The 14,598-nt window shown below is 38.4% G+C and overlaps 1 protein-coding gene across 2 annotated transcripts in view; it reads left to right on the forward strand.

The window, feature by feature from the left end:
- The window catches only part of MCC (MCC regulator of Wnt signaling pathway), a 186,802-nt gene that overhangs the window by 143,779 nt on the left and 28,425 nt on the right, over positions 1–14,598 (forward strand). For both annotated transcript variants that reach the window (XM_023944976.2, XM_023944975.2), the window contains 6 exons: positions 6,697–6,843; positions 7,142–7,231; positions 7,890–8,038; positions 9,748–9,888; positions 11,017–11,117; positions 13,030–13,213. In XM_023944976.2, coding sequence (XP_023800744.2) covers positions 6,697–6,843; positions 7,142–7,231; positions 7,890–8,038; positions 9,748–9,888; positions 11,017–11,117; positions 13,030–13,213 — 812 coding nt within the window. The remainder of the gene's footprint in view (positions 1–6,696; positions 6,844–7,141; positions 7,232–7,889; positions 8,039–9,747; positions 9,889–11,016; positions 11,118–13,029; positions 13,214–14,598) is intronic.

Here is a 14,598-nt window from a genome sequence, read left to right on the forward strand (position 1 = left end):
ACCATCAGTTCCAGTTCTCTGTTACGGACGCATCTCTGGTGAAAACAGAATTAAGGTCATCTGCTTGTTTCAGTTGTTTTCAACTATAGAGGACTTTACTGAAATCTGGTAATCAATATCATCCTTAGCATTCAGAACAACTGATTTATTGGTCCCACCAGGCACGTTAGTTCATAACATATGACCCTGTCTGCACGCTGTGTAATTGTTGCACTGGAGACTGCATTTGCATTTTTAATGTAGCTTCATATCCATAGTGGCAACAAAATAAATGTTTTCTTTGACCTATTAAATATTTTCTATATGCCACCTGAACTCACGAGTCACTTCAGATTATTTCCCTGGAGAGTGGGAAAGGAGATCCAACGAAAATTTAGTTTTTGTCCTTCTCAAATTAAATTGGATAAAGTGAACAACCTTGAAGTTGACCAGATCAATAGGTATGTTCCTTCAGACCAATGCCTGTAATCAAGCAGAGTGCTTTCAATACATTTTTCTCAGGCTTGTTGGAGATTTAATTTAATTAGGTATTTACTGCACTCAGTTAACCGATTGAGCTGCTGTCTGGAACATTAGCTGAGAAGCAAGATACATTCAGAGTTTGTTTCTCACAGATCATTAGCAAGTGAAGTAATTGCTTGCTTCTGTAGGTTTTCTGCAATGTAACAGCTAATTTCATAATGCCGAGGTTTATTTTACCTCTGTATTATTTTGCTGCATTAAAAATAAAATCTATTTAGGTCCGGGCCTGTCAGTGCCCTAGAAACTGCTTACACATAGCTGACCATAATCCTGAATCCAGTAATACAGATAAGATGGTGGGGAACTTCTGTACCAGTCTGTGGGATTAATATCATTATTACATGAGAATAAAGCTGTAATCAGGTCAGCACTATTTGCAACTACTATACAGAGTAACAGGCTTGAGTGGTGGAAGAAAAAGTTAAAAGAATATTTGTGTTTGTAGTTAAAAGCCCTTGTATTCAGCAGGGGGTTCAGATGAGCAGCAGTGAAACACCATATAAACTCCATCCTGACTGCAAAGTAAAAATTGTGGGTTTTTAAATTATTGCCCACAAGAGTTTCCAGATGAGTGGTACCTCAGCACAGTCTTAGGGAGCTGGTTGGCATAAAAAGCAGTGGGTGTGGGCAGCATTCAGGCTTCCCTGAGGCTGTTCTGAAGAGCTAAGTCTGAAGTGAAAAGGCAGTTCCAGCTCTGGAAGTCAGTTAAGTCTGTTCTCTGCATGAGCCATATGTCAGCTTGCTCAGTTAATCTTATGATGATTGATTGATGGTTGTGAAGGCTGTTCTGTACCTGCTCCAAACTTGGCTGAGGTCACCAAACTGGCCAGAACGAAAACACTTAATTAGGTGTCTTCAACTAAGACCCTAATGAAGACATAATCTGTGGAGTAATTGAAAGTTAGCGTTTTATGTGTGATCCCATCAGCTGCCAATATTTCCCACTCTGGAGAGCTTTGATTTGTGCAGAGGGCTCTCCCAAAATATGTGGTACTTGTGGACAGTTGAAATCTCCCCCTGCCGCAGCAGGACTCAGATCCTTGGCCTTGCAAATGTTCTTGGGCCCATACTGTTCTCAGATGACACAAAGCTGGCAGGATCTGCTGGACTTTGTTTTGTAGTGATTCCTGTTGGGATCAGAAGGTATTGTTCCAGATTGCTGGAGAACACTGATGTGCCTATAGAGATTGTTATCTGATTAAAGTGACCCTGGAACTGTTCTGTCTCCTTTGTCTCTTGGTGAGCACCAGAAACCTGAGGTAGGACCGCAAAGCTATTTCCATTCTCTGCATCCTTCACTTGCATGTTATTTGCTTATGTAGCAGCATCTTCTCTTGGGTGTCAGCAAAGTAGAGTTTTAATTCTGTTTCCAAGCTTACATGGAAATACTCAGTGTTTAATTGACCTTATAGATACCAGGAAAAATTTCTTTACTGTACTCAGTCGATCACAACAGACAATACACAGGAACTCAGAGACTTTGCTCTGGTGCTCATGATATAAGTGAGGCTGAAAATTATCTGGCTGAAAAGAATCAACACTAGGACTGAATGAAAGGTAAGGGGGTTTTTTTGACTGGGAAGGGCCCTCACCACTTAGAGCAGCTCAGATTGTTACATTGGTGTTTATTTGGCATCTTCTCCTCCACAGATCTGCAGTATACATAAATAAATTAGAAAGTGGGAGAAGTTCACTCTCTGTGGTTTGTTGTACTTCATCTTCCTGCTCTGTATAATAGGGGAAAGGAAAGGAAGGAGCATTAAAATGCTGGGGGGGGAAAAAGTCCTGTTACTTGAAGGCTTCAAAGGTACTGGATGATAAAACGGATCATGAGTAAGGTAGAACGAAAAGAATCACAGGTATGTCCCTCATTTGAAATGGGTTTAGAAACAAAAGCAGTAGGTGTCCTTTGAATGTGTAAAAATAAGTGACAGAAACAGGCAGTTTATAGCTGTGGTATTCTATTTAGGATGTTAATGAATCATGTAGTTGTCACTATGCATATGTAAAGTAAAAAGAATAAAACATGCTTCTCAGAGTCATGGTTATAAATAATGAGAATATTCCACTGAAATATTTTTCTATAGCCCATGATGCATTTGGACAAACATGTCTGTGATGCCTGCTAATAGCTTATTAAGTCTTTCATAAATTGCACATTACTGCAAACACACATTGTAGTGTGTCAGCCCCTTCTCTCATCTAGCCTTGCTTTCTTTTTATTTAGTTCTCAAGGTGTTAAGAAATTACCCATAATTTTTCACTATTTCCTACTTCAATTCTCAGCATTCAAAGGAAAAAATAGGAAATGCAGCTCAACAATTGGCTCAATTGAAAAACATAATTTGGAATTACTTATGTTTATATTAGTAACTTGAGAACATCTGCTTGCACAATTATTTTTTAGTATCTAGGCTATCCATTGCTCATTGCTCATCTAATGACTCTGTTGCCTTGTGTCTCACTTAATGCACCTACTCCTGTTCTTTCTAGGGTTGGTTCCAGCACTTCTTTACTTCTGTAATTTCTTGGACCTCCTCTAATAATTTAGAAGATATTTCCTTTCCTTTTTTTCTGGATTTCACAGGCATTTCCCTGGATTTCTCCTTTTTCCCTTCATTATCAATTCCTTTTTTTTTTTTTTTTGACTATGTAAGATCTGCTTGCCAGATGATTTCCACATCATTTTAGTGCTTCAGGAGTTTATGGCAATTTTTATACCCTTCTGCATATTTCTGTTTTTAAACTAGGATGGTGCAAGGACTCAAGAAATTTTTATTTAAATTCTTTCTGGTTATTCCTCCTCCGAAACTCAGAAATCCACACTCTTCCTGTCCTATAACTTTTTTGGGTTTGTTTCTATACTTGAATTTACCCATTTCATTCTGCCAATTTCCTGTAAGATTTTCCCTTTCTCTGTCTCCCGTTTCCAAGTGTTTCTCGTGTCTTATGTGCAGTACTGCAGTTTACCTTCATTCTATGAGTTAACCTTCAGAATAATTTATATTACATTAGTAATGATGCTAAAGACTTGACACAGAGGGTCAGACAATTTTTATTTCCACTTTTAAAACCAATCTTTTCATAACCTGTGCATTCACCAAGCCAGAGAAGAAAACGGCTCTTTTGAACTCTGATTTGGGTTTGAGTTATTCTTTTTCTTCTTTGGTCATTCTTTATTTTTTCTGCAAAATAGCTACCAGTGTGGGAAAGTACTGTCTGAAGAGGTGCTGCATACTCTTCCATTTACAATAGAGGTTTTGATGACCAGAAATAGTTACCTAATATGTCTCTGCACAGTGTGGTAGCTGGGCAACCCAGTCATGAGATGCTTGGTGAATGTGTGAATTGTGAGAAGGGTGATTTTATTTTACAGGCAGACAAACTTGCCCTGTTGTCCTGCTCAGAATTAGCATCCAGTACACAGTGTTGCTATAATTAGTGCAGCTATTTTTGGCAGTCAGTTCAGCATGTAATTTCATAAATGAAAGCCTGACTTAGTAAATACATCAAGAAGGACAGATAAGCGGGCAGCTTCTTCTTTTGGTTGCTTCTATGATATGATATTAAGCCATTGAGTTGCACAGATTAATAACTGTGCTGTGTTCTGAGTTTTCTTCTAGAAGTGCTTTCCTGAGCAAAGCTTTACCTGACTAAACTCTTAGCTGTGTTTATTTCTCTTTCTGTTGCCAGTGTTTTTTTACAGATTTGTATGAATAATTAGCTTTGTAGTTCTAGGCAATAGTCACTTCCCAGTAAGAAAACACAGAATAAAGGAAACCTGACTGGATTAAAGGTTTGTGTGATACAGTCTTCACATAAGGGAGTTCTGAACTTCAGAGTCTACCAACAGCTGGCATTTAAGCAGCTTTACCACTCTTTCCTGGTTGCACTTAAATTTAGAATGTTACTTGTTTTTGGACTGCAATCTTCCAGGACTGGCTTCTGAGCATAGGTGAATATTTTAGCAATATTTAAGTTGGGCATAGAGGCTGGGGTTTTATTTTATAAAGAATATATCCAAATGGTCTTCCTGTTTGTTTGCTTTTAAACAGTGCTGTAACTTAAACAGTGCTGTAACTTAAAGACTTGGACAATTTAATTTGGAACAGCCTGGGTTGAAAGAAATAGTAATAAATGACAATTTTGACTTAATGAAGTTTGGGGGATGCTTTTTAATTTTTTTTTTTTTTTTTCAGTGGCAATGCCACAGTACAAATCCTATCTACACTGGCATTCCACATCTGCAAGCAAAAATATGCATGCATGGTTTATTTCAGGTTTATGCATATCAGCAAGCTGAAATTATTGGCTTGCACCAGTAGAGCACTTCTGTCCTTAAGGTTTGCATTAGTGCAGCTGTACTCATGTTGAAGCTAAATATGTCTGTATAAACAAAGGAGACCTCAGCTGCAAATACGTAGAATATACTTGCTATGGATGTGCTCTTCATACACTCTGCTCAGTTAACTTCATGAGAGAATTGCAATTAAGATACATAATTATGGGTCAAACACCCATATCTGGTTTTTAGTAAGTTATTTTTAACATTGGGGAATTTGTTTTGAGGTTTTAGTTGTTTGGACTCATTTTGTTCAAGGTGCAGTGCTCCTCCACAACTGAACAGGTAACTTAAAAGTGCAGTGTGACTTTATGTGTTTTTATTGTTGCCATCTATGGCTTTTTAAAAATACCATATTATGTAAAACACACAGGTTGTTTTTTTCTTTTTTTGTAATTTGTGAATACCTAAAAATTCTTTTGACAGTAAGTGTGGAGGCACTCTGTCCTTCTGTTTGCATACAACAGAGGGAGAGGCAGGAATACTCTTCAGGAAATAGGAGCAGGCTGTAGAGGATTGTAGGAGGCATAAAATGCTTCTTTGGTGACCGGGGAGCATTCCAACTTGAATTCTTTCCTCTCTGCAGTAGGTTTAAGCATCTGTTGTGCAGAGAACACATGACTGCTGCTGCTGCTTCAAGCAGAGATTGATAAAGCACTGACCAGATGCACCTACATCTAAGTCTAAGCTTTGATGCAACTTTAATTTTGGGTTTTTTTGACTAAGGGACTTCAGCTTGCTTATAAAAGCATTGCTTGTATAAAAGCATTTAGTATAAAATCACACCTTTGTTTAGATGGTAGGAATCACAGTTGCATTTCATGCTACATACAAGGGCAGGTATCAAATGGGCTGAACTTTACTTGACTGGGCTTCTGATAAAATTTCACAAGTTCTATTTTGTAGAGAAACTGTTCCAGCAATGTCGCACAGAAACCTGTGTATTTAAGGAAAACTGTGTTCAGGGGAATTTTCTCTTTAGATGGTTTCCTTCACCTTGTCCCATCTCACACTCTTGAGATCTGTGGGAAAAATGAGCTCTGTCACTTTACTTCGTGTCATAACTCTTGTGTTAAGCAGACCATTTATTCCTTGTCTATTAAGAATCATTCCAAGGTAAACACTATAATCTTTAGCACAGCTATAGGTTGGCTCCTGCAGACCTTTCTTTTTCTTTTTTTTTTTTTTTAAAACCTTTAAGCGTAAAATCTTTAGACATCAGCTCTACAAGTATCTGATGTTATGAAGACCATGCAGTCTTTGCAGGGTGTGTTTACAGGGAGCTTTTGCAGATCGTTGGTTGAGTATTTTGCTGCTATTTTTTTTGTCTGTACATTACTCACTAAATAGTAGCTTTAGTTGACTGTAGATTTGAAGTATGATTAGTATTTTAATTTCTTTAATCTTTAAATATATGACCAAGTGAGCACGTGATTTATTTATGTCAAGAGGTTTTTTTTCAGCACTGGAGTTTTCCATTAACAAGAGGATTGTAATTTGATTTGTTTAGCCACCATTATCTTAGGCTGGAGCACTAGTTTTACTGCAGAAGAATAATTTCTATACCTGTACTACAGCTGAAATTTTTGAGTAATTATTCTACAGTGGTATGTTTGCATATTGCACATAGTTTAAAAAACTCCTAGCAGTGGGATTTTAAAATAACCTCCACTCATCTGCTCCCCACATGTAAACTTCATGGCCACCATAGTACAAAAATGTAATTTTTGTGCTGAAGCCAGAAGCAATTAGACTTGGCTAGACAACGAAAAAATCTCCAGACTATTTAAACCATGAAAGTGGAAAAATCAGAATGTTATGTTTTTTTCCAGGTTCGGGAGCTGCAGACTCGTTTGCAGAGTGTGCAGGCCACAGGCCCATCCAGCCCGAGCCGCCTCACTCCTGCCAACCGCCCCGTCAACCCCAGCACGGGAGAGCTGAGCACCAGCAGCAGCAGCAATGACATTCCCATTGCCAAGGTGGGGTTTCTGTCTTTGGGAGCCTTCTCGTGACCTGGGAAGAGCAGGCTTCATTTTGTGCTGTGCACGGATGGGATGAACTGGGAGATGTTTAGGGGAGTCCTGAGCAGGTCCACAAACTTGAGCTGTGGAAAGGAATTAAACATTATTCATTGTTGTTCTCTCAGTTACATAGCCTGGCTCAGTTCTCTAGTAGTTTGTTTCAGCTTTTCAAGTATAACTAGAGAATAGATGGGGTTTGTGTGATCTTTATGGGGTGTGGGCTGCTGTGTAACCTGTGCAGCACTCTGATTTACAGATTGCTGAAAGAGTGAAGTTGTCAAAGACAAGATCAGAGTCTTCATCATCTGATAGACCTGTCTTAGGATCAGAAATCAGCAGCATAGGGGTAAGAACTAAACTGTGTGCAAGCATGATCCATATTCCAATAAAAGCATTGTTTTCTGACTAAAATTAATATGAACTATATGAAATAATTTTAAAAGCTAGTTTGAGCAAAATATTTCAACAATTAATATTTTGCTCAGTATTAAGATCTCATTTTCTTGTAACAAGTGGCTAGAGATCATTCTCATGAGTGACTTCAGGAGGAAAATTTTGGAGGCAGTTCCACCAAAATACTCATCAAGAAGGCTCTCCAGTTCATTTCACAACTTTCAACCATCAGCAAACTGGATTCTGCTTTTGAAATGCCAGTGTAAATCAATAATGCTGTTGTTACTGTGTGCTAATACTTGTTTTACTGAACAACTTGGCTCTAACCCTTTGCTAAGCTCTCAAGAACATAAATAACTTGCATAGTAGGCTTTTTAAATGCACAGTCAAATAGTGGACTTCACCTTTGCTTAGTAGACTTTTAGAACAGAATGGCTTCTAAAAGTGGAATCTTGTAAATGTTCTATTCAATGTAAAATTCATAACAAAAACTGAATAATGAATACATTGAAGTGAGTGCATGTAAGTAAATGCCGTTCTCAACGCAGAACGTATCTGGGAGAAATTCAGCGGATATCTATTCACAATGATCTATTAACTGCCTTGTGCAGGTGTCTAGTACTGTGGCTGAACATTTGGCACATTCCCTTCAAGACTGCTCAAACATCCAGGAAATCTTCCAGACTCTCTATTCACATGGATCTGCTATCTCTGAAAGCAAAATCCGAGAATTTGAAGTGGAGACAGAGAGATTAAATAGGTGAGCTGGAAAGTTAGATGTGCTCACGCATGTTGTCTTCTGTTAGCTTCATTAAAGTTGACTGCTTTTTTTACCCTTTTTGAACATTTCTTAGTTCAGTTCCAGCTCAGCTGTGGCAGCTGCAGATAAACATGGAATGTGGTTGATGAAGAGGAGATTGAATCATGTGCTAAGGATTCTTTCCATAAGTATGAGTCTGTGCATTGTTAGATCAGCACAGCACCTTCCCCTGTCTGCACTGTGCAGTGTCCCTCTCTGTGGTTGACCAAGTAGTCACTGGCACCTTTTTTCGTAAGACACATTACTCCTTGAAATAAGGACACCCATAGCTTAGTCTGCATCATTCTGGAATTAGCTTGCTTCGTTTTGTCCTGAAGAAACAGAACAATTACATTTAATTGTCCCAATAAATGTACTGATGCATGGCAGTGTGACATATATACCAGCAAATAGGTTTCTGTCTGCAAAAGAGAGATTGAAACTTCCTGGTTGCACTTAAAATACTGCTGGTGTTACCCTTTAGCAAGCTCTATCAAAACCAAAATTAGTGTTTTATGTCTTTTTGGCACATAAAATCAAAACTGTGGATTGGGAATATGAGAATCGTGTCTCAGCATACCTCTATCCAAATTCTGTCTTCCCCATAGCTAGCTTGAATTTAGTCTGATTGGTACGATATCTCTTTTTATTTATAGCTCATGTTTTTGTAATGCTGCAAAACGTGATTCTTGTTTTCTTTTTTCTTTCTTTTTTTTTTTTATACACTTCACAGTTATGCTTTGACAGCACGTATCATTATAGAAGATGTCACGATACAGAAAGTGACAGCTCTAGCATCTAGAAAAGTCAGGGCTTTATTCTGGTAACTGAACAAATGGTATAATAGCACTTCTCATTCTTCTTAGTCAAGAAGTCAGTGATTTTACAGTCCTGTATGGCATGGATTTCTTCATTAGCTACCCGTGCAAGGTTTCTCTACTTGTTTGTATCTCTGGTCTTGGCATATATACAATTTTAACAGTTAGGCGTAGTATATTGATGTATGGTTCAGTTGTGAGCAGAGAGAACAAACAGTAATACTGATACTCTGAATCTTCATTTTCATGTTCAGGTTAACCTCATTGAGGAAGATATTACAGCTAAGCTTCTGTTTGGCTGTTGCCAGAACATTTGGAGGTTACATTGCCCCACTGAAATCTCATTCACAGTTTGCAAGTTCCCTCTCTAATCACAACCCACACATGACTTCAGGTGGAATGGTTACTCTGGATTTTCAGAAGAAAGGAGGCATTTATGCAACTGCATGATCCCTGCACACACCCACAAACACACTAATGAATATGCCATTTAAAACAAGTTGCAAATGTGGCAGCAAAAAGTGCGGGATGAAGGCAGAAAAATTGAGCAAAAGGTTAATATGAAACTGTCCTATGCAGTCTTGTGTCTGCAAAACAAGGGTATAGCTTTCTGCTTGCTTCTACATACACACTTATGGCTACATTTTATGGGGAGGAGAAGAGCATGACTTACGAGAAATTTCTACTCTTTTGGCTTTTGGTAAGGGATGCAGAATGATGGATTTTGTTATCTTCATTAAAAAATGTTGTATAGACCAAGAAATTTTCCTGGTTTCAAAGTATGATTGTCTTAGAGTTTTCAGGACAATGACTGCAAGTTAAGCTTGAAGGTTGCAAATTACTTTTTTGCAGCCGTATTGAACACCTGAAATCCCAGAATGATTTGCTGACAATAACACTGGAGGAGTGCAAGAGCAATGCAGAGAGGATGAGCATGCTTGTGGGCAAGTATGAGTCCAATGCGACAGCCCTCAGGCTGGCACTGCAGTACAGGTATGTACAGGGGGCTCAGCCAGGAAGAGGGAGCTGGGGGAGGCTTGATAGAAGTGTTTGAGAGTGAAGTTGTTAGTGTGACATAGTTACATTGTTAATTTTTTGTTTCCTCCTTGAAAAAGCACCCCTTTGGTTAAACTGCCTGACAAACTACCCAACAGAAGTTATTCCTACAGTGTATTTCAGCTGTAGTTGACCAGCACCTAACAGGAATGTAGAGATTTATCTCTTCATTCTTAAATACTAAATTAACATTTGAATTAGGCATTGTGTGTAGGCTCATACTGTCTTGCTGAATAGATCCTTAAGATACAGGTTCTCTGTACCTTTCACAAGACCTGTGGACCAGGGAGTCTTAAAATCAACATAACTCAGAATGACTTTGTATTGCATCAGTTGGAATTGTGGATTAAAGGCTTGGTATTTGGTAATAAGTATCTAAATTTGCATCAAACTATTTGCAAAAATAGGGTTCCACTTAACACCTTCAACTGCAACTAATTTGGGATAGGCAGATTTGGTCTTTTAAAGAATGTATTCTCTTACTATCAGCCTTGAGCAAACTTCAATGAAGTGTAAATTGCTAATACTATGTTATTATGTATTTTTAAAAATACTAAAATGCAGCAGGGATTGTGTGACTCATAAATATAATTGAAAGCTGTTCCATTGAGCCGCTTGCGGCCAGTTTAGAGCAAGAAGTATTCTTCTTGCATCTTTTCTGCTTACAACACTTTGAGTAGTATAATTATATTGTAGAGTATAGAATAATATATGTTGTATAGTAAGAAGGTCTGGGAGAAGTTTCTCAAAGGGGTCATCTTGACCGCTGTTTGTATTGTCACCTGTTTAAAACGTGCTTCTGGAGCTTCCTTTATTTCAGGTCACTCTCTTGTCTTTTGTCTTGTTACATTACTTGAGGCCAGCCTGGCACTGTTACAAGAATGGGGAGACTGCTGAATGCTTGTGGTAGAAGCTATGTGTATAATGTTATTTAATATCCCTACTGCGAGAAAGGTGGTAAAGAATCATGCGGTTAATTAGATATCTCTTTTTTCGTTGTTGCTATTGCAGGTATTGCTCTTCTTTAAATTGCAGGTAATACTTTGTTTTTGTTTTCCCTTTCAGTGAACAGTGCATAGAAGCATATGAGCTGCTGTTGGCATTGGCAGAAAGTGAGCAGAGTCTCATTCTTGGACAATTCAGAGCTGCAGGTGTTGGTTCTGTTGGTAAGATGTCAGTGAATCACAATTTAAGGTTTTTTTGGCATGTCATTTAGCATTAGAATTGGTTTTAATCGTGAATTGCATCATGACCCATTATTTAAGAATGCTCTCCAGTCATTTCTTGGTTTTAACTATTTAAATTATTTTATAACCTCAAAAATAGAGAGAAAAATGCAAGAGAGCAATTAAAGTCACCTGTATATGTTATCACAAGGAGATGCCTCTTCTGGCAGGGAACTGTACAGAGTGGAATAATTAAACAATACTTGTGAGCACAGATTGCTTGAACCATACAGCTGTGGTAGTTGTAAGTCCAGATTTAATAAGATTAACTCCCCAGAAACAGTTTGATCTGTGAAAAACTGGGATTAAAATAATACAAAGGTAGCATTAAGTAGTTACAAATAAAAAAAATTTAAAAGTATTACACAATGAAATTCCAGTGTTAGTAGTTCCATTCCTTTTATTGGTAGGAGAAGGCAGTCATAGTAATCTTCAAGCAGAGGGAAGGGAAGCATTCAGAGAGAGAGTAACTCTTCATACTGCTCTGAGGCATAGCGAGTCCCTGGTGTGTTAGGAGCACTGGCTTCTCAGTAAAGGGGATGTCTGAGATGTTCTTCCACCTCTCTCCAATCTCTGTTCATTCCTTTCCACACTGTGCTAGGGAACTTTTCCCAGCTGGCAGAGATCAGTGAGTAGCAAAAGTGAATTTAGGCCTGGAATTTTTATTCCTGTAGGTGGTAGAAAGAAATCTTATAAGGGAGAAATACTTTTGGTATTCATCTTACGTGCATTTTATGGAAAAGACTGTAGTTAGATTTTATGTAGGTGTCTGTCTACAGCTCTTAATTATGGTATTATCAGTTACAATCCTGAGATAGAAATAGTACAAATTTCCCATTACACAGCACAGCATGGAGGAAGTCGTGTATGGTTTATGTACCTTTACTTCATTATGAAGTTTGATTAACACGCCTAGATAAAATAACGGATTTTTGGTTTGAAGATCAGTCAAGCTTTATAACAACATCTGTGAGTGGAAAATTCATGGGAGTTGCATCAGTTAAAGCTGAGCATATCCAGCTTCTCTTAACATTCACCCTTCCATTCTTCCTCGTTAATGTTACTTCTAGTGCATGCTCTTCATTTGGCGAGTGTGAAGTACAGGTAATTGACTTGAGCAGGGATTAAATGAAAATCCAACACAGAGCAAGCTGTTAGGTTTTGCTGAAGTATGAATGTATTATAGCCTAATCCACAAGAGCATTTGTAGATTTTCTGTGTAGCCAATAACATGTCTTAATTTAATGACTTGACTGCAGCTGGAAGACTGTAGGAGTAGCGATAGTGGTGGTTTCAGTCCTGCTTCTACTGAAGCCTTACAGCTACACAGGTAAAAATTACAGTAATTTAATAAATCAGGGCTAGTTTTCTTTTGGCTTAGTATGCTTGACTGTAAAATGTGAGAGGCTGCTTCTGAGCAAGGCAATTCTTCTGTCTGGCCAGGTAGCCTGTAAGAAGGTGTTTTGGCAAACCATCAGCCATGAGATCAAGGTGTCTATGAGGAGAAGCTCTGGAGATGACTACACCATGAAACCATACTGCACAATGTATTCATAACTTGAGCATCCAAACCTAATGTTAATGCAGAATACACACCATTACAAACAGACAAGCTAAAATCCTACATCACTTAAGACATATAGCCTGGAGCCACAAGTACTTGGAGCTTGTTACTGGGAACAGGGTTCATTCAGGCCAGTATCCCAGTTACCACTGATGCTCAAAAGGAAGTGAAGTTGCTTTTACCTCACAGTTTGGTAATTTATTGTCACTATCTTGGTATAAACTGAGAGCAAGTAGAAGGATCTCTTGCCTTAGTTTCTGTCTGAAATATTGTTTGCTTGAAAACCAGGGGACCAGACAGGTGATGAAAATGTCACACAGATGCTTAAGAGGGCTCATGACTGCAGGAAGACAGCTGAGAATGCAGCAAAAGCTTTGCTGATGAAGCTAGATGGGAGCTGTGGGGGAGCCTATGCAGTCACAGGCTGTAGCGTGCAGCCCTGGGAAAGCCTCTCCTCCAACAGCCACACCAGGTAACTGCAACTGTTCTGCTCTCCTAATCTCCTAATCTTTGATTCCAAACAAAAAGTTATGTTCTATTGTATTTGCTGAGCTACCTCCCCTCACTTCCGTCCTTTCACTTCTGTGCTTTGATTTATGTCACCATGCCTCAGTGGTCTAATTGTCGGGTCTTTGAGCAACTCCAGACAAGAAGTTTTGTATAAATTTGTTGCAAATGGGTAACTCAGAACTTTGATCTTCCTCATAAAGGGCAAAACCATTACATTTATTTTGCTGCAGTTACTTTCTTGCTGTTCTGTTGGAACTCAAATCGTGTCATTGTTCCTCATATCTATTGTATGCAGACAGCATGGACATGCAGAGAACCAGAGATCTGAAACAGGCTTTCACTGGCATTTTGAAGTGCTCGGGAATTGTTTTCTAAATGTTGTGAATCTAGCCATTCTCTTTTAAATGATTTCCTCTCCTTATTCCTTCCTTACCCTTTGCACCCCTCCAAATTCTTCCTTCCCATCTTGTTCTTTTCACTCATGGCGTGGAATCAATTGGATTCTTCCAGGAAAGACTGGGTATTGCAGTTTTTCTGAAGACCTATAAGATAATGAGACATAGATGAGCTATTATGGCAGAAGTGTTCCAGTTCAAATATATCTGCCAACAGCTTTATTTTGAGTTTTTGCCTGCCTGTGGTGTAATTGTACTCTGCAGTAAATATGTGTGCTTGTGTATGGGTACAAATTTGGCAAGTGTCATGGATAAATATAGATGAATGTTTTTCTCTTTAAAAGTTATTTTTGTTTCTCTGATTTTCTCTAAGACTTCATTTTAATTCAGTTTTCTAGCCAGTTCTCTATTCAAATGCTGTCATTTCTTTGACACTTTAGTTTATTTTAGTACTGTATCATTTCCTCTTTTTGCTGATGCCTCCTCCAAAGGATCTTATTTCCTGCCGTATGACTGGCAATCATACGGCAATCATTTAAAGAAATCACTTCCGTGGTGGTTTTTTACTTTTTTCCTAAATGTTAATCAATGTGAAACCACCACACATGGAATAGCTAAAAAGTGAGAAAAAGGTAATCTGAGGGAACAGGGTCCTAATGTGAGGTGAATTTTAATGTTTTATTCAGTGAAGTTTTCTGGTGCACTCTCAGTGCAAGAAAGCTGTGTCTTTACATAGAAATGACTGTGACAGCATCTGTGCTAGTAGCACACTGGTCACACTTTGCACCAAAAGCATTTAAACCAGGATTGGAAAGAAATTAAATGAAGCATTTTCAAGCACTTGGCTTGCTGTGTCTTAGGCCATATCTACACCTGTATGTGAACATGTTGTCTGTGTCTACGTGTAGTAATACCTCTACCTAAGCCAAGCTTGTTTTATCCCATTCTATTG

Source organism: Cyanistes caeruleus, chromosome Z (assembly GCF_971803275.1).
Source record: "Cyanistes caeruleus chromosome Z, bCyaCae1.hap1.1, whole genome shotgun sequence".
Lineage (NCBI taxonomy): Eukaryota > Metazoa > Chordata > Aves > Passeriformes > Paridae > Cyanistes > Cyanistes caeruleus.